This window comes from Lycium barbarum, chromosome 9 (genome assembly GCF_019175385.1).
Source record: "Lycium barbarum isolate Lr01 chromosome 9, ASM1917538v2, whole genome shotgun sequence".
NCBI classification, from domain to species: Eukaryota; Viridiplantae; Streptophyta; class Magnoliopsida; order Solanales; family Solanaceae; genus Lycium; species Lycium barbarum.
In genome coordinates this window covers 109,408,348-109,430,907 of record NC_083345.1, presented here as the reverse complement: position 1 = coordinate 109,430,907, position 22,560 = coordinate 109,408,348, and the positions used below count along the sequence as shown (strand labels likewise).

General features: G+C 35.6%; 2 protein-coding genes across 2 annotated transcripts; one reads left to right on the top strand and one right to left on the bottom strand.

Annotated features, from left to right (window-relative positions):
- Nucleotides 1–1,063: 1,063 nt before the first annotated feature.
- LOC132612141 (RNA polymerase sigma factor sigD, chloroplastic-like) lies at nucleotides 1,064–19,852 on the bottom strand. The gene is made up of 6 exons (XM_060326472.1): nucleotides 19,712–19,852; nucleotides 19,485–19,625; nucleotides 18,949–19,149; nucleotides 10,387–10,532; nucleotides 1,233–1,336; nucleotides 1,064–1,092 (listed from the first exon to the last, which is right to left on the bottom strand). Exons 1-6 carry the CDS (start codon nucleotides 19,850–19,852, stop codon nucleotides 1,064–1,066), a joined length of 762 nt encoding a protein of 253 aa, XP_060182455.1.
- LOC132611426 (calcium permeable stress-gated cation channel 1-like) lies at nucleotides 18,227–22,338 on the top strand. The gene is made up of 6 exons (XM_060325855.1): nucleotides 18,227–18,591; nucleotides 20,377–20,478; nucleotides 21,123–21,242; nucleotides 21,360–21,440; nucleotides 21,708–22,048; nucleotides 22,127–22,338. Exons 2-6 carry the CDS (start codon nucleotides 20,443–20,445, stop codon nucleotides 22,194–22,196), a joined length of 648 nt encoding a protein of 215 aa, XP_060181838.1. The 5' UTR covers nucleotides 18,227–18,591; nucleotides 20,377–20,442; the 3' UTR covers nucleotides 22,197–22,338.
- The last annotated feature ends 222 nt before the right edge of the window (nucleotides 22,339–22,560 follow it).

The window sequence follows — 22,560 nt, the reverse complement described above, 5'->3', positions numbered from 1 at the left end:
GTAGTAATTTCGTGAATTTAAGCAGTCTGCTATGTGAGTGTAATCGAAGAGGTCTTGTTGGTAATTAAGTAGTGCTTATGCATGTTGAAGTTCCTGTTTAACCATATCAAGGTGCTTGTAATTAGTGCTTAGCAAATTTTATAATCTGTTAGGTTCATATAAAAAAAAATTAAAAAAAAGGGTAAAGGGTGGGGGTATAGTCTAAGTACTACGTCGTGGATGTTTGAGTTGTTTCATTAAGACGATGTTATATTAATTGAAATGAGGCTATTTGTTTTGAAAATCTGGAATTAATATTTGTAGGTGTTTGGTTCAGTTTGGTTTTAGTTAAATGTGATCAGTGTGTATTATTTGATTCATTTTAAAGCAATACACTTGCTTGATATGTGAAGCATTGTTTTGAGTGATATGTTCCTCTAAAAGTAAGGTAAGAAGTCGTTTGTTAACTCTGAATGCCACTTCTGTGAAAACTGGATATTTTGAGCTTGTTTTGGACTGCTGATCCCTTCCAGTCCTCTTTTACTATCTAAACTAATAAGATTGGGGTTTAACTATTAACTAAGTGTTTGGATAACTTGAAAATATTGTTAGCATGTTTACAATCTTGGTAGAAATGGTTTTGACTGAGTTGGGGATTGGAATTCTGAAAGTTGTTAAGTATCCTTATTGTTTTAGAAGATAGGATTAAATAAGCATCACAACTTGCTACTTTGACTGAGTAGTCCAATAAATACTTTGACATACAATTTGAAATGATTTGAAGTCAAAAAGATGTTAATAATAGGACTAATTGAAACCTGTTATTTGATTTCATAAGGACTAAAGACAAAAAATGAGTTTGTTTGGACATTATAAGTGAACTATGGTTGTATACTATATTGTGACTTGTTATTTAGTTGTTCCCGTGAATCTGAAATTTCAAAGTTGGAGAAGAATTCTTTTCTGTGTCAAAATTACTTGATCCCTTTGGCTTTATAATTTGTGATAGGCTGTTGAGTCTGAAATGTTTAATTCTGCCTATCTCTAATAAGTCTCAGTCTGGATTAAATCTGATACATTCAGTTTAGTTCTTTAGCCAATTTTCTGTGATTGCTGGAACCATTGTAAAAAAGTATGCCATCTGATTGTGTAGAAATTTTCCTTTTCCAGCTGTTCTTCTTCTCTTTTGTTTCCCTGAACAGAAACTGCTCAACCTTCTGCCTAATTCTCGTGATTGCGGTTGTTTTACTTACCTCTTGTCGCACCTGCTCTCTTTGTTTTCCTTGCTGCATTCTTCTGTGCCCAACCTCCCTGAGCTAGCGTACTAGAAATGTGCAATCGCGGATAAAGATCCAAGCTGAAGTTTCCAATGACAAAAGATACAAAAGTCCCATAAAAACAATGACGAACAATGACCTCCAAAGCAAGAAGGAACCCAAAAAAAAAAAGTCATTCGGGATCTCGGACATACAACCCGTTATTCCTATTTCATTTTTTTCACATTTCGGCATACAACCCGGAATTATCATCAAGACTTCGGGCATACAACCCAGGTGAATTTTCTTAATCCCCTCAGAGTCTCGGGCATACAACCCCGAACTCCAAAAAAAAAAAAAACAAAGGTTCCAACTTGCAAAAGAAGTCGCACAAGTACATAAGAAAAGGACAATAAAACGAAGCAGATCAGCGTCAGAGCATACAAATACCAAGCACAGACATAGTGCAACGTTCAGGGAAGGATTAGTCACTCCTTACCCAAATAATATCCTACCCATTTCCCAAGCCTACATTACAACCCCATAACAAGCCCGACGTGATTCTATTCTAAGGGTTCTCACATTAGTGGATACTTACATGGCGGCCAAGCTTATGGTATCACAATTGCTAGCATATGAACATCTTTCTGAGTTTGAGTGTACTTCTCTAGACGTCCCAAAGTTCAAAAATACTGAATATATGTGAAAAGGGACTTTCTCTCCGATGAGGGCACTTGAAACATGAGGATAGGTATAGTTCAAAATCTTTGAAGAAAAATGAACCAATCTTGTTGATCCTTAGGTATGTTTGAGGTACCACTTGAAGCTGTAGGAATTATCATTAAGTCTCCGAAGACAACCGGGGGCATCTTTTGGCTATACAACCTCATTTTCATAAGCCAGACGGCTACACTCTTACTCTACTCTCCACCTTATCATTTACTTTACCAACTTTACCTACTTTACCCTGAACTTTACAGGAATCTGCATTCACCTGAACTTTACAGGGGTTTACATTCACTTTACAACTTTACCGTGAACTTTACAGGGATCTGCATTCATCTGAACTTTACAGGGGTTTGCATTCACTTTACAATTTTACCCTGAACTTTACAGGGACCTGCATTCACTTGAACTTTACAGGGGTTTGCATTCACTTTACAATTTTACCCTGCACTTTACAGGGATCTGCATTCACCTAAACTTTACAGGGGTTTGCATTCACTTTACAATTTTATCTTGAACTTTACAGGATCTGCATTCACCTGAACTTTACAGGATTTGCATCAAATCTCCGAAAACAACCGGAGATATCATTCACTTTACTTTGTCCTGAACTTTACAGGATTTACATCAAATCTCCGAAAACAACCGGAGATATCATTCACTTTACTTTATCCTGAACTTTACAGGATTTGCATCAAATCTCCGAAAACAACCGGAGATATCATTCACTTTACTTTATCCTGAACTTTACAGGATTTGCATCAAATCTCTGAATACAACATGAGATATCATTTACTTTACTTTATCCTGAACTTTACAGGATTTGCATCAAATCTCCAAAAACAACCGGAGATATCCTTTACTTTACCATATCCTGAACTTTACATGATTTGCATTAAGTCTCCAAAGACAACCGGAGATATCATTCACTTTACTTTATCCTGAACTTTACAGGATTTGCATCAAATCTCCGAAAACAACCGGAGATATCATTCACTTTACTTTATCCTAAACTTTACAGGATTTGCATCAAATCTCCGAAAACAACCGGATATATCATTTACATTTTATCCTGAACTTTACAGGATTGCATCAAGTCTCCGAAAACAACCGGAGACATTATCCTGAACTTTACAGGGTTTGCATCATGACTCCGAAAACAACCGGAGATATCATCTACATTTTATCCTGAACTTTACAGGATTGCATCAAGTCTCTGAAAAACAACCGGAGACATTATCCTAAACTTTACAGGGTTTGCATCATGACTTCGAAAACAACCGGAGATATCATTTACATTTTATCCTGAACTTTACAGGATTGCATCAAGTCTCCGAAAACAATCGGAGACATTATCCTGAACTTTACAGGGTTTGCATCATAACTCCGAAAACAACCGGAGACATCATTTACATTTTTATCCTGAACTTTACAGGATCACATCAAGTTTCCGAAAACAACCGGAAACATTAACCTGAACTTTACAGGGATCTGCATCATTTACTTTACATACTTTAACGACTTTACCGTAACTTTACAGAGACATCATACTTTAATTTACCCCGGACTTTACGGGAATTTATATCAAATCTCTGAACACAATCGGAGACATCACATGGCTACACAGCCTCACCTGCACAAGCTATACACTTACTTTACTCTTTACTTTATTACTTTACTTTATCATCTACTTTACTTACTTTAATTCCGCAGACATCATTTATCATCGAGTCCCGGGAGACAGCCGGAGGCCTTATTACTATCATTAAAGTCTCCAAATACAACTGGAGATATTATTACATCCTCGGCATACACATCACACATTCATTCAAGTCCCTGAAGACAACCAGAGACGACATTTGGCCACACTGCCTCATTATAAGCCACACGGCCTTATCTTCATCCTCACTTTCACACTCATATTTATCATCATTTACACTCTTTATAAGTTTTACACTTTCAACTTTATACCAAACTGTATTACTGATTTTGACATGAATTTCAGTTTTGACAGAAAATACAACCTACAGAGACACAACGCAACGTGGAACTTTATCTTATGCAGTGAACTGGGGCAAATTTGCTGAAGAGGAATATCAAACTCCTAAGCAAAGGTCACGGATCTACTCTCGAACTCGATTCCGTCTATGTCCACAAATACGTGATACGTAGGTTGATTTTTCTTTCATATACACCGCTAAGACTCTACTCAATCAACTCCTCTCATAATCTTGTAAGCCTGTCTATATCCCAGTGTCTCCAAAACTCAACACTGGGCATTTTTTGAGAATTTACATCGTGTCTAGTAGAGTCCTACTTATAGGTGGGCTGCGCGCCACATTTATAATTAGGAGGCTATAAACATATGTTCCATTCTCGAACATTCTTGTCACCTGTCTACAACCCCTGCAAAGTTATAAACCCATAAATAACATTCTCTCAACAGGTTCGACTATAATTCTTTCCATCCCATAATATTGTCCACCAATTCTCCTAACCCATATTTTCTCAAGTTATTCTGAGTCCATACTTGTTGGTCGGAACAAATATTGGCTACTACGTCAACTTCTTCGCCCGAAAACTCTTACATCGTCTCCGGTCGAAGAGGGACATCTGTTGACACCCAATTTTGTCCCTCCTTTATTTCAATTTATTTACTCGGGCTTCTAAATTCATTGACGAGCTAAACACTTTATTTTTTACTGCTACTACTATTAATATCATTACTTTCATTTTCACTACTTTACTATGAATATTACTAGTATTACTTTATCAAAAATTTTAAATGGTTCGTCATCGTTTCATTTTCGGGTTTGGACTCGTTAAATTAATTACAAGATAATACTTTGTTAAATCCTTATTTTCTACATATTAATTATTGTCTTCACATAGTATATATTGTACTAGTTGTTAAGCCCAAAAATAATTAAATAGAGGAGAAGGATCAATATTTTTGGACCAACATTTAAGTCCAAATCAGTCCACTACCATTTCCATTCGGTCCAGCCCACAACTCTACCCGATCCAGTCCACTCCAACACCCGACCCGGCCCACTTATTCTTTTCCTAAACCCTACCTCTCTTCCTCTTTCTCTTTTTCCTTTTCTTCAGCCGCTTCTCCCTCATTCTCTCTACCCTACCTCTCTTTCTCTCTTTTCCTTTCCATCTCACGCCGCCGCTACCCCACTCCCCCGCTCCTCTCCACTCACCGCCGCTACCCCACTCCCCCGCTCCTCTTTCTCTTCTCTTAAACTCTAATCACAATCCTATAAATAATCCGAATTGGGAGGAGATCGAAGGGGATTCAGTGTTTTTAGGGAGGATTCAGTTTTTTTCAAGGGACACAGACCATTTTAAAAGCTTGATTTTTCCCTTTTTCCGGTGAACTTTAGCCGCGACCAACAATTACTCTATTTTCATTTTTCGTTTTGAAACTTTAGTTACTTTAATCGGATTCGGGTTCGTTCGAGTTCGAGCATAGATTCAAGACCCCATCGACACCCGGTTCACTGTACCACAAAAAGGTAAATTCTGCCTCGTCTTAGTTTATTTTCATTCTAGTAGTTCAGTTTTTTAGGAGTTTCTTGTGAATCGATTGTTATATCCCCCATTTTGTGCAATCGGATAATTCAAGACAATTGCGGGAAGACAACAAGCAAGGCCATATTTTATTTTGTTTGGCATATGAGTTGCTTATGAAAAATTTAGAAGTGGAAATAATGAGAAAGGTCAAGGGCATAAAGGGAAATTTGCAATATGACTCGTGGATATACGGAGGAAGACGAAGGATAAAATTGGAAATTTGAAAAATTAAAATTTTTCATGAAGTGCCAAAACAAATGGGCTAGAGCACTTTGGGCCAAGGTTGGCCTTCTAACCTCTTTCTTGATGGGCCAAGCCCATATGGGGGTAAAATTGATAACCCAAAAGATGACTTATAAGTCATCTTATTCACCTAATTTCTCTAGAAAGTTCAAGAAACAAGAACAAGAGAAAAGGAGGAGAAACTTGAAGGCCATTTCGGCCAAGAGCAAAAACCAACAAGAAAATTTACAAAAATTCCTTCAAAAATTGTTCTCTACTAATTGGAGGGCCCTTAACAAGGTGGAGTGTTCATTGGAACAAGAAGATTTCATATTCTTGCAAGTCACAATTCTAGTCAATTGGGGAGTCAAGAAGAAAGGTAAGAATCAACTTATCTTTATGTGTTATAGGTGATTATGTATGTTGTAGTATGTAAAGGTTGATGAAATCCATGGAAGTGTGGAAAACATGTTGTGGTCGTGAGTGTGTGGTGTGTATATGTGGCCGTGTATACATGATGTTTAGCCGTGTATATTTGCTAAATTGTAGAGGAATGGTGAGCAAGTTTTATTTAGTGTTTTGGTTGTTGTTGTGTTGTGGATCCTTTGTTGTTAATGAATGCTTAATGACCTTAGTGGAGTTGTAGAAGTTGGAGACTTATTTAGAAGTTTATGTATATTGAATGTGATGTTTTTGCATGTATGAAAGACAATGATATTGGTATGGTGTCGTTGGAATATATATATATATATATATATTATTAGGTTGTTATTGTTTTATTGGAGTTGGAAGGTTTTGAAGAAAATAGTATATTGATTGAGTTGTTATGATGTATCTTGGGTTGAATATGGAAATTGTTAGTATGGTTGTTGACATTATGTTGATAGTTTGGCCGGGTTGAATTCCCGGATTGTTGTTGATTAAAAATTGGTTAAGTTGAATTTTGGGAATGGTGTATTTACAGGGGAAGTGCTGCCGAAATTTCGATAGCCAAGTATTATCTTAAGATTCCAATTCTAAATGCTCTAACCAAAGTTTGGTAAATATGACCAAATTGCAGATTTTGGCGGATTTGCAGCTTGAATTCGGAATAGCAAAAGGAGCGGAAAGAGGTATGTAAGGCTTCACCTTTCTTTCTAGGGCATGTCTTAGACGTAATAAGTTGGGTATGAGCCTCGGGGACAACTCTATTCCCCGGAATCCGCATCCAAAGTTTCCCTTTTTTCCTTCAGTAGAATTGAACTAGAAAGTGCGCGAAATGTTGGAAAAACCTCCACGTCACAACAGGATGTGAATTCGGATGTGGAATTATATCACTTCACGAATAGTTTTGTGGATGTGGACAGAAACGTGGATATACATTTCTACGTTACAAATTGTGAGAGCGGACATGGATTTATATCTCAATTATAAACATTGTGGATATTGTGGACGTCAAAGTGGATTTATCTTTTGACATTATAAATGTTGTGGACGTGGACGTGGACGTGGATTTATCTTTCTCACATTATACAATTTGTGAAAATGGACGTGAATTTAAATTTCCATCCTATGAATCTTATGGACATGGACAGGAAATTCTACATTATAAAATTTGTAGAAGTGGATGTGGATTTATATTTTACCGTGGATGTGGACGTGGAAGTGGATTTATATTTCTTACATTATAAATTTTGTGGAAGTGGACGTGGATTTATTTTCTGCATTGTGGATATTGTGGACGTGGAAGTGGATTTATCTTTTACATTATGAACATTGTGGGCGTGGACGTGGACGTGGATTTATCTTTCTTGCATTATAAATTTTGCGAAAGTAGACGTGGATTTATCATTTTTCACACGAATGACTTCGTGGATGTGGATTTATATTTTTACATTATAAAATTTGTGGAAGTGGACGTGGATTTATTTTCTGCATTGTGGATATTGTGGACGTGGAAGTGGATTTATCTTTTACATTATGAACATTGAGGACGTGGACGTGGACGTGGATTTATCTTTCTTGCATTATAAATTTTGCGAAAGTAGACGTGGATTTATCATTTTTCACGCGAATGACTTCGTGGATGTGGACGTGGATGTGGATTTATATTTTTACATTATAAAATTTGTGGAAGTGGACGTGGATTTATTTTTCTGCAATGTGGATATTGTGGATGTGGAAGTGGATTTATCTTTTTACATTATAAACATTGTGGACGTGGACGTGGACTTATCTTTCTTGCATTACAAAATTTGTGGAAGTGGATGTGGATTTATATTTTTGTACCACGAAAGTGGACGTGGATTTATATTTTTGTACCACGAAAGTGGACGTGGATTTACATTTTGTACCGTGGAAGTGGACGTGGATTTATATTTTTGTACCGTGGAAGTGGATGTGGATTTATATTTTGTACAGTGGAAGTGGATGTGGATTTATATTTTGTACAGTGGAAGTGGATGTGGATTTATATTTTTGTACAGTGGAAGTGGATGTGGATTTATATTTCTTACAGTGGAAGTGGACGTGGATTTATATTTTTGTACCACGAAAGTGGACGTGGATTTATATTTTTGTACCACGAAAGTGGACGTGGATTTACATTTTGTACCGTGGAAGTGGACGTGGATTTATATTTTTGTACCGTGGAAGTGGATGTGGATTTATATTTTGTACAGTGGAAGTGGATGTGTATTTATATTTTGTACAGTGGAAGTGGATGTGGATTTATATTTTGTACAGTGGAAGTGGATGTGGATTTATATTTTTGTACAGTGGAAGTGGATGTGGATTTATATTTCTTACAGTGGAAGTGGACGTGGATTTATATTTTTTGTACCACGAAAGTGGACGTGGATTTACATTTTGTATAGTGGAAGTGGATGTGGATTTAAATTTTTTGTACAGTGGAAGTGGATGTGGATTTATATTTTTGTACCACGAAAGTGGACGTAGATTTATATTTTTGTACCACGAAAGTGGACGTGGATTTACATTTTTGTACCGTGGAAGTGGATGTGGATTTATATTTTTTGTACAGTGGAAGTGGATGTGGATTTATATATATTTTTTTTACAGTGGAAGTGGACGTAGATTTATATTTTTGTACCGTGGAAGTGGATGTGGATTTATATTTTTACACCGCGGAAGTGGATGTGGATTTATATTTTTTGTACAGTGGAAGTGAATATGGATTTATATTTTAGATTTCCTTAAAATAAACGTGGATGTGGATTTAGATTTCGTTAAAGTGGATATCAATGTCGACTTAATTCTTCTTCAAGTGGAAGCCATAAATTTAATCTCCAAAGTATGTTGCGGATTCAACTTTCAAACAGGGGTTAAAAGTGTAAACTTCTCCAACCCTGTCTTATTTACACATATATTTCTTTATTGCTAACAATTGTTTTTAGCTTGTGGCTTTTGATAATATTAAAGTTGGCGTCACACATCAACTCGTGGAACTATTTCTTCGGCAACGAACTGGGGCAATATTTTGGGAAGGATAATCAGACTTCTCGAGAGGGGTCAAGGATCTTCCTCGAACACTCATCTCCAACCCCAAATATTCCTCTTGCATTCCAGCAATTCAGTTTTCAGAATTCCCAAGTTCTATCATAATACCCAGTGTCATCATAATTCGACACTGGGACAATTTTGCAAAGACTCGCGCCAATCGGGATGCGTTAGTCATGAGGTGTCGTAGTTATCCCAGAACTACACTCGACCTGATTCTCGTGCAGCCCGCGATATGTAGGCAACTCAGAGACCGGAGTTCGATCATAATCCTCTCAAATTTCCTTTAGCCGGGACAAAATAGGCTACTGAGTCAACGTCTTTGCCCGACAACTCTTTTCATCATTACCGGGCAAAGAGGGACAAGTTGTTGACACCCAATTATGTCCCGCCTCTCCTCCGAAATACCATATATATATATATATATATATTATTACAATTGTTAGCTTCTTATTAATATTGATATTTCATTATTCTATTACAATTACTAGTTGTTATTATTATTATTATTATTATTATTATTGTTGTTGTTGTTGTTGTTGTTGTTGTTGTTATTTTGTTACCAATATTATTATAATTCACATTTTATCATTTCAGCATTTTTGCCAGCTTACGCACACACATCGCATTTATCTTCGCATAATTAAATAATAGTGTTTATTTACTGTGGACTTTCGAAATATTATTGCATGGCTATTACGACCTCGTATAATTTTATTTTTTACCTGAGCACTAATAATTACATATTTTATATTTTAGCACACTTAGTATATAGTTAATTAAAATGGGTCTTTTGTTTAAATTTAGAAGCCAAACTATTTCTTTCACTCAGCCCATATTTTTAATTCATCTGGCCCTAAGTCAAAGCCCAATCAGCAACATTATTTTCGGACTAGCCCATTATCACTTAAAATAAAATCTAGCCCATTCATTTTAATACCCATTCCAAAAGAAAATTGACCCAGCCCACACCACCGACCCGACCCGGACGGCCCAATCTCTTTCCTAAACCTAAGTCCCCTCCCCCCCCCCTTTTCTCTTTCTCTTCTCTTTCCCTTTCCTTCATCAGCCGCCCCATCCTTCCTCTTCTCTCCCTCTTTCATCGTCATCTCCCCCACGTTACCTCTGCCACCTCCACTTCTCCCTGTTCCCCACGCCACTGTCGCCTCCACCTTCTCTTGTCCCCCACGCCTCTGCCGCCTCCACTTCCCTCTGTCCCCGCTCCTCTTCTCCCTCTGTTCCCTTCATCATTTCCTTCGACCCAAAACCCTATAAAATGGGGTTGAATCGTCTGAAAAAAGGAGGGTTTTTTTGGGAACCCAAAAAGAATTCCCTTGCAAAAACAGAAGATCATCGAAAGACACTGAAATCAGATCAAAAACTCGAATAAAAAAAAAACAAGATCTTGAACCCCCAAATTCCCTAAAATATATTAATCCTCAATAGTTGCAATATTTCTGGATATCGAGTCAAAAAATTAAACCTTCTTTTCTGTTGTTTTTGCCCTCGGTATTTGTTTAGTTCGAGTGTATACGAATTCGGGATTCGTGGTGTTTTCGAGGAAGATCGAAGGATCCGAAGCCTCACTTCGCTGCACCCGAAGAAGGTGCGTCAATCCCCTTCTGTTTATTTTTCATCTTCTGCATTTGTAGCTTCTTAGTTTGTTATGTGTTAGCATTAGATATTGTCTTCATGATCTAGCAATTATTATGTTAATTCAGTTAGTGGTTTGTGAAGTATTTTATATGCTGATAGATTAAATAAATGCCTATATGTTAATCGCGCTTAGTAGTTGACAATGTCTATGTGTTTATCTCGGAATCGCGCTGTTTAGTTTCTATATGGTCGGTATATGTCCTGTTTTTTTGGGTATGATGAGGTTATATTAGGTCTATAATGCTTTTACTGATATAAACTTGATTACGTGAGTTGATTAATGGTACTGTTACTCATATTAGGTGTGCATAAATAGAGTGTTTAGTCCTGTCCATACTTCACTGTGTAGCCTTCACTCTGTTTGTTGGTGCCATGTTGTGATGACTGAATTCTTTAGCTTATGTATGGGTATAGCATCCTATGCTTCACAATCTCTAGCTTCCATTGAATATAACCAAGTGAATAAAGTTTCTTCCTATCTTTTGATGCAGAAATTGCATTGTTAAAAGTAAAAGAAGTGAATGTCATGTTCATTCCTGTTAAAGAAAGCTAAAAATGGTCTGAATGATTAAAATCTTATGTGACTAAAATCTCTCAGCTTTTAAATGCAAACAGATTCTGCTTGGTGTTTTATTTATTCTCTCCCTTTAGATAGCTGCTGGTATGTTGATAAAAAGGAAAATGAGGCAGATCACCAGTTTGGTTTAAATTAAAAAAAAAATGAATAGATCACATGTGTGCTTGTATGCTTCCCCCTTTTGCATCAGCTCGATCTGCCTTTCTTTGATTTAGAACTGGTTTAGATATCAGTAATCAGCCATGTGATTAATTTATTGTTATTATTGCCAATTTGTTGCCATTGTTAGTAGTTTGTTATAGTGATTGGCTAAGCTATTAGGTTAGTGTCACTAATTTGTTTCAGCTAGTTAGCACGTTTGTCTCCTTATGGTAATCTGTTTTTCAGTGTTGATTAACTTAGTCGTTGTGTTTTCTAAATGTATGGATTGGAGTTGAGTTGTTGAAACTATTCTTACCTTACAAGGTTCCATATTGCTTCATGAATTATGTGAAAGTGTCTTTGGGGTTCTGGTGAATATCAAAGCAGGTCCCTTTTCTTTCCAGGCAGATGTTGTTCGTAGATTTTAAAACAGTAGCAAATAACTCTAAATCCAGAGTCTCTTTAAATTTGCTGTTTTGATAAGTCCATTGTTATAGCTTGTTATTTGGGTGGCTGAATCTAAAAAGAAGAGTTAGTCCAACAGAGATAGCATTTCAAAATAATGTGTGGCCTTAAGAAGTCTAAAATTTGTTGTATGTCGAACCCTGCAGCCAAAGTAGGAGTCATATAGGTTTGAAATACCTATGTGAGTAATTTAGTTCTATGTGGGTATCTGGTCAGTCTATTTAGTTGATCAAAGGTATAACGTTTGTCATGTTTAACTACTGGTTATATTTAGCATACGAGCAGTTTATCAAATAGTGTGAAAGAGATCTGTTAAGAGTACTGTTATCTTCTTAAGTTTAATATGGTATCCTTAATGCCTCTATCATAGTGTGCAAAGTTGGTTCTGATAAGTTTTGGTGTTGGTTTAGTTCAGTTTGATTTCATTTCTTGTCCTGCTAAGCACCTTAACATAGCTGAATCACCTGTGGTCCAGTCCAGCTTGTGATGCATTTAATTCAGTTTGGGTGATTTGAAACTGCCTTGCATAAAGTTTGGACAGTTGAACTGAAAATGATAGCATGGTCTTTTGTCATTCATGTATATTATGTGTCCTGTGCTGATGAATTTCTTGAATCAGATAAGAGCATGTCATTTAGTCTGCCATAACTGGAATGTTTATATTTTGTTATGAGATTAGCTTGGGGAATGCCAATGAACAAATGCTTTGGGTTCAAATTGATTGATTATTGACTGTTGTATTCTAGACATTTTGAATCTTAAGAACAGCCGACCTTGACTTAAATAATTCTGTATAAATTGTTGTGGCCTGTGATTTGAATTAGTTAATGAATGCTGGAAATGTCATGTTTTGGTTCAAAGATGTGTATGTCCCGTATGGTTTGTGCTTTTGTTGGAATATCGCATGATATATTAAATATTGTGTTCAAATAATGCATTACGTTGACTGAAATTGGAACTGGTACTGCTGGGCTGAAAATTTGTACTTTGGAGAGGAAAAGATAATTACCCTTTTGTAGTTTAATCGAGCAGAATTGCTAGCTATTGGCAGGAATGATGTTGTGCTGCAATTATTAGTGCTTTGCCTTGTTAATACAAAGAATATGAACTGGAAACGTGACTGAATACCATGAATATCCCTCCTGAATTCAGTAGATATTTGTATGCCATGTTTAGGCTTGATATGTGTTGTACGTTGCCAGTATACTTAATCTATATTCCGAGCATCTTCACGTGAATGAATATGTATTAGCAGGTCCTGTGCGTAGTCTATATTATCATGTGGTGTTGTTTAAATTTTGTGCGTTGCTGCAAGTATATTTCAGTTGGTTATGTATATTTACGTATATTACTGGTATACCTCTATTTAAAACAGATATGAATGTGTATCCATGAAGTATACTTAAATATACATAGTATATACACAATCTGCTGATTTGTTTTGAGTTTATATTTCATATGTTTAACATTATTCATTGATAATTTACTAATCTTTTCCTTCCGTTTTTATGCATGATTATCGCATACGAGTCCGAGGGACTCGTTCTCCTCCGCACTTGGCGTTGGGCTAAAAGCCCAACACGACTCCTCTTGTGTCCAGCCCTGTCCGCAGCCACATAGGAAAGCAAAAATCTGGGCTGAAGCCCAATAGGCGATGAACAGTTCTTAGCAACCTATTAAGGCTGCTGGGCCGAAGCCCAACAGTCAACAGACCGCAGTAACAGTCCAAGAAAATGGGCCTAACCCATTCACTCTTTACTCTCTTCCTTATTTTATTGTTGTGTATTTTATTCGCCTCATATGACTTAACAGTTTATTTTGTCTTATTAGATCAGATGAACCATAATGAAGTTAGTGGAGTTTAGTTTTTTTTTTTTTAGTAATGGGTAGCTAATTTCAAGAAAACCAACAATTAATTGCATAAGTTTCCTTCTTATTTTCTGTTGAAATATTTATAATATCTAGAATATTTATCTTTCTTAGAATAATTGACATTCAAAATAGTATGATTACACATTTTTTAGATAAAGGAATCATATTTATCCTTACTATTTTAAAATTTCAAAACGTCATTAACACACAAAATATGAATCCGAGTATGTTTTATAAACATTTTCAAGATTTACCCAATTATACATATTTTTAACGTTAAACAAAGCAAATAAAGAAAGAGAAAGAAAACTCATTTCTTTTGTATCCTATTTATAAAGATAAGTTTAGATTGTCTATGTCACCATATCCATATGACATAATTTTATCCAAAGATCCAAATTTGGTAACCCTTTTTTTTGAAAGCTATCACATTATATGCAAACTATTACATTTTATACAAATCTTATGTTAAACAACATTTTATTTAAAAGTTTAGCCACATTTATAAGTCTTCTTTAAATGACATTTTTTATCTTAACAATGCTTGTAAGTTTTATTTCATGCAAATTATCACATTTCCTATAAATCTTATTAAATAGTATCTTTCATTTAAGGCTTTATCAATATTTTCAAGTCTCATTTAATATTTAGAATCTTCTTTTACGCAAATTATTATGTTTTCTACAAGTATTATTTTAAACAACACTATTATACTTTCGTTTAAAACCTTAACAACATTCATAAGTCGTGTTTTTCAAAATGGCATTTAAAGTCTCTTTTATACAAATTATTGTATTTTCTGTGAATCTTATTTTAACTAACATTATTTTCTTTTAAAACTTTAGCAATATTTTTAAGTCATTTTCTAAAATTTAAGCATTGTATTTAGCCTTAATTAATTAACCTAAGTTTGGCCGGATAACCGTAGTTAACGGATTCTAAAGGATGCCTAACCCCTTCCCTTTAGGATAATAAAGAACCCTTACCTAGAATCACATTGGTTAAGCAGACAATTAATGGAGGTTTAGTTTTAACTTTACCTTAGTTAACATCTAGGTGTCCTAATTCACTGTTAAATTAATTAGGTGGCGACTCCTAAAAATAAAAATAAATAGGAATCACCAATATGTTGTACTCTAAATTAACCCGGTTGAAATGGGGTATAACACCTGCGGGCATGAGCGCAGCGTCCACAAAAAGGGACGTCAGTACGAATGATGTACTGAGTATGTAAGACATGAATAACAACATAATATAGATATAAAAGGTAACATGGAATAAGAGAGATAACATGTACATCTGGATGCCTCATAAGGAGGTTTCATGCATGCTTAGCCTTTTTTTAAAAAAAAATCTTATACATATATATAGTACCATGCCCGGCCATTAAGGCTCGGTGTCATATATATAGTATCATGCCCGACCATTAAGGCTCGGTGTTATCATCATTAGCCCGCGTCCGGGCCTCCCGCGTCCGGGGCAATATCATAACATGCCCACTGCAGTGGTGTGCACATCTACGTGCCATGCCCGGTCGACTATAGCGTGACGTGGTGTGAGAAAATACATGCATATATATAAAGCATGCATGAGAGCCAAATAAAAGCTATAAATACATCGGAGTGACGTAAGGTCGGTAACCTCCGATTATATTATGGAATAATCATCATCGCTCTATCTCACCTTGAAGGAACAATTATTATAAGGCGAGATCAACAACAATGAATAAAAATCAAGAAAATCACAAAAATAACTCAACATTCTCATATTCACATTGAAATCATAAGCTTGGGACTTTTAAACATGAAATCATCATCATCGTCGTAATCATCATAGAAACATTCTCATCTTTAGCATCATCATTAACATTGTAAAAACATGTCCGTTGTTGTTGTCATAAAAGCTTATAGAATCATAAATCTTTGACTCGGAAAATAGGGACATTTTGGAAAACATTTATGGATTGTCAAGGAAGAAGTCATGCCTTTGAATCATGAACTCTAACTTTTGGAAGTAAGGAGGTTATGAAACATATGTACGGAATTATAACATAGGAGTTTCTAGAAATAGGATCACCGTCATCATAAAACATGTTTATCTTTAGCATCATAAGAACTCTATGAATCATGAATCTCTAGCTTTTGAGAATAAGAATATTCTTGGAAAACATTTATGGATTCACATAATGGGATCATGGGACATTCGGAAAACACCTATTGGATTCATAAGAAATGAATCATGCCTTTAGAAGAAAGGGACTAGCCTTAACATACCTTTTCAGTCGCCTTAACCTTAACTACTTAGCGCTTGTCCTTCCAAGCTCGGAAATCTACATTCAAGAGAATTCACACTATTGTTAGGCTTATTGTCACATGCTTGTCTCAAGCCCTTAATTAAAATCTTTTTAGAATCTGCCGAAATTCGGGCAGCATCTCCCCTGTTTATATGCCTAGCCCGAAAACACAATCCAGCAACCAACAACAACAACAACAATTCCAACATCAACAATATCATTTCCCACACCATCATGTTCCATAAACATCCCACACGATGTTTTCCGATTTCCACAATTAACCAACTCGCTATACGATTATTTAATGACTTTATCTCCGTAAGTAAACCGAAATTAACATTAATAATAGGAGATCCATACCTTACTCCCAATCTTATTGCTATATATTCACTTTCCTCCTTGAACTTGAGCCAAAACTCGTCGCTATACGATTTTGTAATCGCAACTATATGCTGTCCGAGCCAGAATTCGGGGATTATAGCTTATTTGGGCTTAAAAATTTGATGTGTGGAAATTGGTGGAAGTTTCCAGATTTTTGGGGAGGCTTAGAGGGTTTTATTGATGAAAAATAAGGGGCAAAACCCCTTTTAAAGAATTCTAGAGTCGGTACTGTAGCAGCACTGTAGTAGTGCGTTTCTGCTCTGTCAGCCTAACTTGTAACGTCCATAATTATCTACTCCGACGGCGTATAGATGAGCAGTTTGTTGCGTTGAAAACTAGACTCGACCAGCTTCATTTTAGGCTTTTGAAACACCTTAAAACTATTAATATACTAGAAGATATACCCCTCCAAAGTTGACTAAAAATCTGCCCAAAATCCTGCCAACTTTTTCCAAATTTTCGTCAAACTTATTTTCTTCGATTTGCTTGATCCCGAAATCTTCCGAAACTCTCCATACATGATATTTATCACTAATCATACTTGATAATGGTCATTTCCTTTAGTTCCAAGGTTGTCCTTCCCGGTTATGACTTATAAGATCATAATTCATCATTTACTTAAACAATATACTTAATAATGCTTCATTTCTCACACTCCAAAGTTGTTTTACCTAGCCATAGCTCGACATATTTACATTCAAATTTAACCAGTGCTTTTCCGAGGTACGGGGTGTAACACATACTTAACCTCTCTCTAAAGAAAACATTTCATACATATACGTATAATGATACCATACCTGACCATGTAGGTTCGGTGTCATCCATACCCGGCCATAACAAGGCTCGGTGTTGCCCATACCCAACTGCAGTGGTGTGCACGCAATAGATATCATACCAGGCCATACACTACTAAAAAAAAGGAATTTTTCGACCAAATAATTTCGACCTCACTTTTTGGTGGAAAAAAAATCGACCACACGAGGTCGAAATTTCCAAATTAATTTTTTTTAAAATTTTCTTTAGGATTTTGACCACATGGGGTCGTTTTTTTACGGGAAAATATGATTTCGACCTCATGAGGTCGATTTTTTTTTTTGTACAAATAATAAATGAAAAAAATCATTTTGCACAGAAGTAAATTATATAAATATAAAATAATTAATTAAAAAAAAATCAAATCTCGACCGCATGAAGTCGAAAAAATTAATTCAAATCTGGCTTAATTTTTTCGACCACATGCAGTCGAAAAAGTTCAATAAATAATACACCCACATAGGCTGGTGAAAATATTTCATCTCCCCCCAAAACTTTCTCTTCTCTTTCAAAAAAAATTTACCCTCTCTAAACTCATCTTCCTCAAAATTCCCACCACCCCATCAACACTGGCGTTCTCCAAGTAGGCGACGCCATCCAGTTAAACCACCGGAGTAGCCACCAGCTGCCGCCGACTGAACAATGAGCTGGGTTAGTCTTTTTTTTTTTTTTGGTTTTTGTTTTTCAATCTCATTTTATCATTATTAGTTGCGTTACTTTGTATAGTTGTAGTTTAATTAGAAGATTTGTTAACTTTATTGATTGTTCAATGTTTGTTTTAGGTATTAGATGATTTGGATAATATTTCTTTGTTTGCTTTTTGGTAAAAGATTCAATCTGGTATATGAAATTGACCCATTTACTTGTTTGGAAATGAAATGGGTTCAAATAGAGATACACAGTTAGATGATTCAAATCACCTCTCACAGGTAGATGTAGTTGATTGAATGATTATATAATATTTGTTTGCCTTTTGTTTTCAGTTGAATATATTGTGAAAAAAAAATATGGCTGAAGGAAGGGACAGATTATCCAGGCAAGAAGATCCAATAGAAGTTTACACTCGCAGACGCCGTCCACCACTACCACTGGAGCAGCCACCAGCCGCCGCCGACTGAACAGTGAGCTAGGTTAGTTTTTTTTATTTTTTTGGTTTTTGGTTTTCAATATCATTTTATCATTGTTAGTTGCATTACTTTGTATAGTTGTAGTTTAATTAGTAGATTTGTTAACTTTATTGATTGTTCAATGTTTGTTTTAGGGTTTAGAATGTTAACTTTATTTTTGGGTTTTGAGTTGAAATTGAATGTTGTTGTTGTAGTATTCAAATTGAAATTCCAATTAATCTTGTTCATCAAAGCATCTGAACTGTAAGAAATCTTGTTCTTAACTCAAATGATTTCTCTGTTTGACCCGCTAGTGTATTTTTTCCTTTTAACGGTAATTTAAGAAAATAATTGTTGAAACAAGAAAGATTTGGGACAAACCTGCAATGACATGTAGCCTTGGCTAGTTACTATTTGATCAATGGAAATTGGTGCTCGGTTTCTCTCGATAACTAGTCTAACAGTTGAAACATCCAGATCAAGAGCTTCTGCAATTTCATCGTAGGAAGGCATTCGCCGAAGCTTTCTGCTTAACTCAGTGTTCGCATTGCAAATCTTTGGGACAAGCTCAGATATGCTGCCCTGCATATGACAGACTAACCAATGCATTTCACTAATCAAAATTTATCCTACGGTCATGTACTTAAGAAAGGAGAAAGGCAGCTATACATGTATCTACTAAACTAGAGAAGTTCATGAACCAGATGACCCAATGTGCATGTTCTTAGTAAACTATATGAGCGATTATTATGATTTTCGCAGGCAAATATTGCTGAATTATTCAGCATTTGATTGCACGTGTTATGCTGAAATAGCCCATGTAGAACAAGACAGATATTGCTGAATTATTCAACATTTCATGGCACACAATAGTGAATATAGAAGAGAAAGAAATCCTTAATGATGCATTAGCTTACCGGTAATCTAATAACTCTAGATTTGTTTGCTACGACTCTAGTGATAGCTTGCCTAATCCACCAATAAGCATAAGTAGAAAGCTTATATCCCTTATTAGGATTGAACTTTTTAGCACCATGAAGTAGACCTATGCTTCCTTCCTGTAATTGGCAGTGAAGAAGGGGGTGATTATGGTCCAAGAAAAAACAGAATTGCGGTAGCAATAAAACTAAACTACAGTAGGGACCTGTATTAGATCTTGTAAGCTTAATCCTTTGCCTTGATATGAAGCTGTAACAGATACAATAAGCCCTTTATAGCATTGAATAATCTTCTTTTGTGATTCTTTAGCATTAACCAAGCGCTTATCTAGTTTTGTTCTGCTCATTCCTGCAGCCTTAGCCAATTGATTTGGATTTTAGTTCAATCTCACTTGTTTCTTCAACCATCTTTCTCAGTATCTCAATTCTTGCTTCTTCCTAGTACAAGAGTAAAATAAATAAATAATTAAATAAAGACAACAAAATAAACAAGCAAGAAAACAATAACACCATAAAACCATGTATAAACCTGTTCAAGCTAAGGGATTTTTTGGTCAAATTGTTTACATCTTTACTTTCTGGACTTGCTATGTGCTGAAAAGAGAGTATGAGATAGTTGCATCGATGAGGTTGCATTTTCTTGCATCTGAACGTCGACGACCAGATCAATTTACAGTAAGAACCATAACCCTTGTTGATCTATTACAATGGCAATTTTAATCTGTAAACTAAGCCTTAGGCAAAGGTTGGTTATAACTTATAAATTTACTTTATAGCAAGTGAGATTATGAACTTTAATATTACAACAACAACATACCCAGTATGCCTAGTATGACTGATGCATGTTTTCTAACAAATACTTTCTGCCCAGGTACTTGTCAGAAATGTGTCACCAGATGCTGATGAGTCAGTGAGTGAGCTGGTAGAGCACTTCTTCATGGTCAACCATCAAGATCATTACTTAACTCATCAGGTTACAATTCATACACCTATGTTCTCATTTAAATCACTTGCTGTCTTCCAAAGTAGAATTCTGCAAAGTGTTACATCTCTTTTGCTTTTGTACTGACCTCTAAAGGACTTCTATACTTGTAGCTCTTAACGTTTTGATATATTCTCAAATCATCTGTCATATGCATGGAGGAATATAATGACATGAATTTAGAAGGTGAAGAACATGGTGTTATTGAGAGTTCGATGCAGGAGGGGCAGAACATGAGTTTACCATATGTAGTTGCTCATACCTTTTAGTATCTGATACCTTGTAGAACACATTGTCTCTTATTTTCAAAAAAAATTGTGTACATTTTTTATGTGAAAATTAACATGGTCAACTGGTGCGAAATGGCTTAGAAAGAACTGGATTTTAAATATGACAGAAGTATATGTTTTTTTGTTTTTCTAATTTGCTTAGATCCTTTCACAGTTAAAATCAAATGAGGTAGTCACTTTTCTCTGGAAATAAAATCTAGAGATTTTTCTATTTACCTTTACATTCACATTTCTATACTAGTTACCTTATTTATTAAAGCTGCAGTTTTTTAACACCAATAGGGCAGGAGGATTCAGTCTATCATGAACAAACACTTATTTTATTTTCCTGTAACTAATGTGTAGGTTGTATACAATGCCAACAAGTTGACAAAGCTAGTCAATGAGAAGAAGAAAGAGCAGAATTGGCTTGACTATTATCAACTCAAGTATACTAGAAATCAGTCCAAAAGGCCAACATCAAAGGTACTGTTAATAGTTTATTTTTGCTCTAATATTAGCTAGTAGTGATTGCGAGGAGAAATGCCACTTCTCACATCTCAGTACTAACATCTAATGAGGAATATTCTTTTTATTAAGCAGACTGGTTTTCTGGGCTTATGCGGCAAGACCGTTGATGCGATTGATTTCAATACTTCTGAAATTGAAAAGCTCTCAAAAAAAGTAGGTAGCAACAATATCTTTTTACGTGGTTGAGGTTTTTGTGTACTGCAACTGCTTAACTTAAATTAACATTTTTAGGAGGGACTGTCCTTTCTTGCTTCTTATGCTTCTGATGTATAAAGTGGGAATTCCAAACCTTAAAATTATTTTATCATAATTAAACATTATTACTGACACCTATAGCTACATCCTCAGTTATCGGTATTTAGTGTTTAATTCTAGAAGTCCTTATAATGACCCTAATATATTGGATTGTGTTCATGTCAGATATCTGATGAGAGAATGAATATTATTGGGAGCACCAAGTATATTATGCCAGCAACATTTGTTTCTTTTAGAACAAGATGGGCAGCTGCGGTTTGTGCACAAACACAACAAGCCAGAAATCCAACAGTGTGGTTAACTGAGTGGGCTCCCGAGCCCCGTGATGTCTACTGGGATAATTTGGCAATTCCTTATGTTTCACTGTCAATCAGGAGGCTTATTGCTGCTGTGGCATTTTTCTTCCTTACCTTCTTTTTCATGATCCCGATTGCATTTGTACAGTCCCTTGCTAATATAGAGGGAATAGAGAAAGCATTACCTTTCTTGAAATCCTTAATTGAAACGTGAGTCTCTTCTTCTTCGCAGAGTTTCCTCTCCAGTTCATTTGAGACAACTTGACTGATATTGTTTTTGAATACCAGGCTTTACAAAGCAATATTGCTCATAGACGACCTTCCCATGGTAGACGACGTAGGTCACAGGCCAACGTAGATCATGGTTTTGTGGATGAGGATAGTGAGGAGGATTCAGATCATGTCTCTAACACCCAGCGTTGACTTTTTGATTCGTATACTTTTGGATTCTAATTTTGCTATGTTTTCTTGGATATGTATATGATATTTAAGTGTTTGAATGTAATTTTAATTCGAATTAGAAGTACTTTGAAGGTGAATTTGATTGTAGAATGTAGTTTATGGTTGTTTAAGTTTATGATGTTTAAGTGTTTCAATGTAGATGTAATTTGAATTAGAAGTACTTTAAATTGGAATTTGAGGTTGAATTTGATTGTAGAATGTTGTAGTTTATGATTGTAGAAGTACTTTAATGAATTGGATATGTTGATGAATTGCATTGT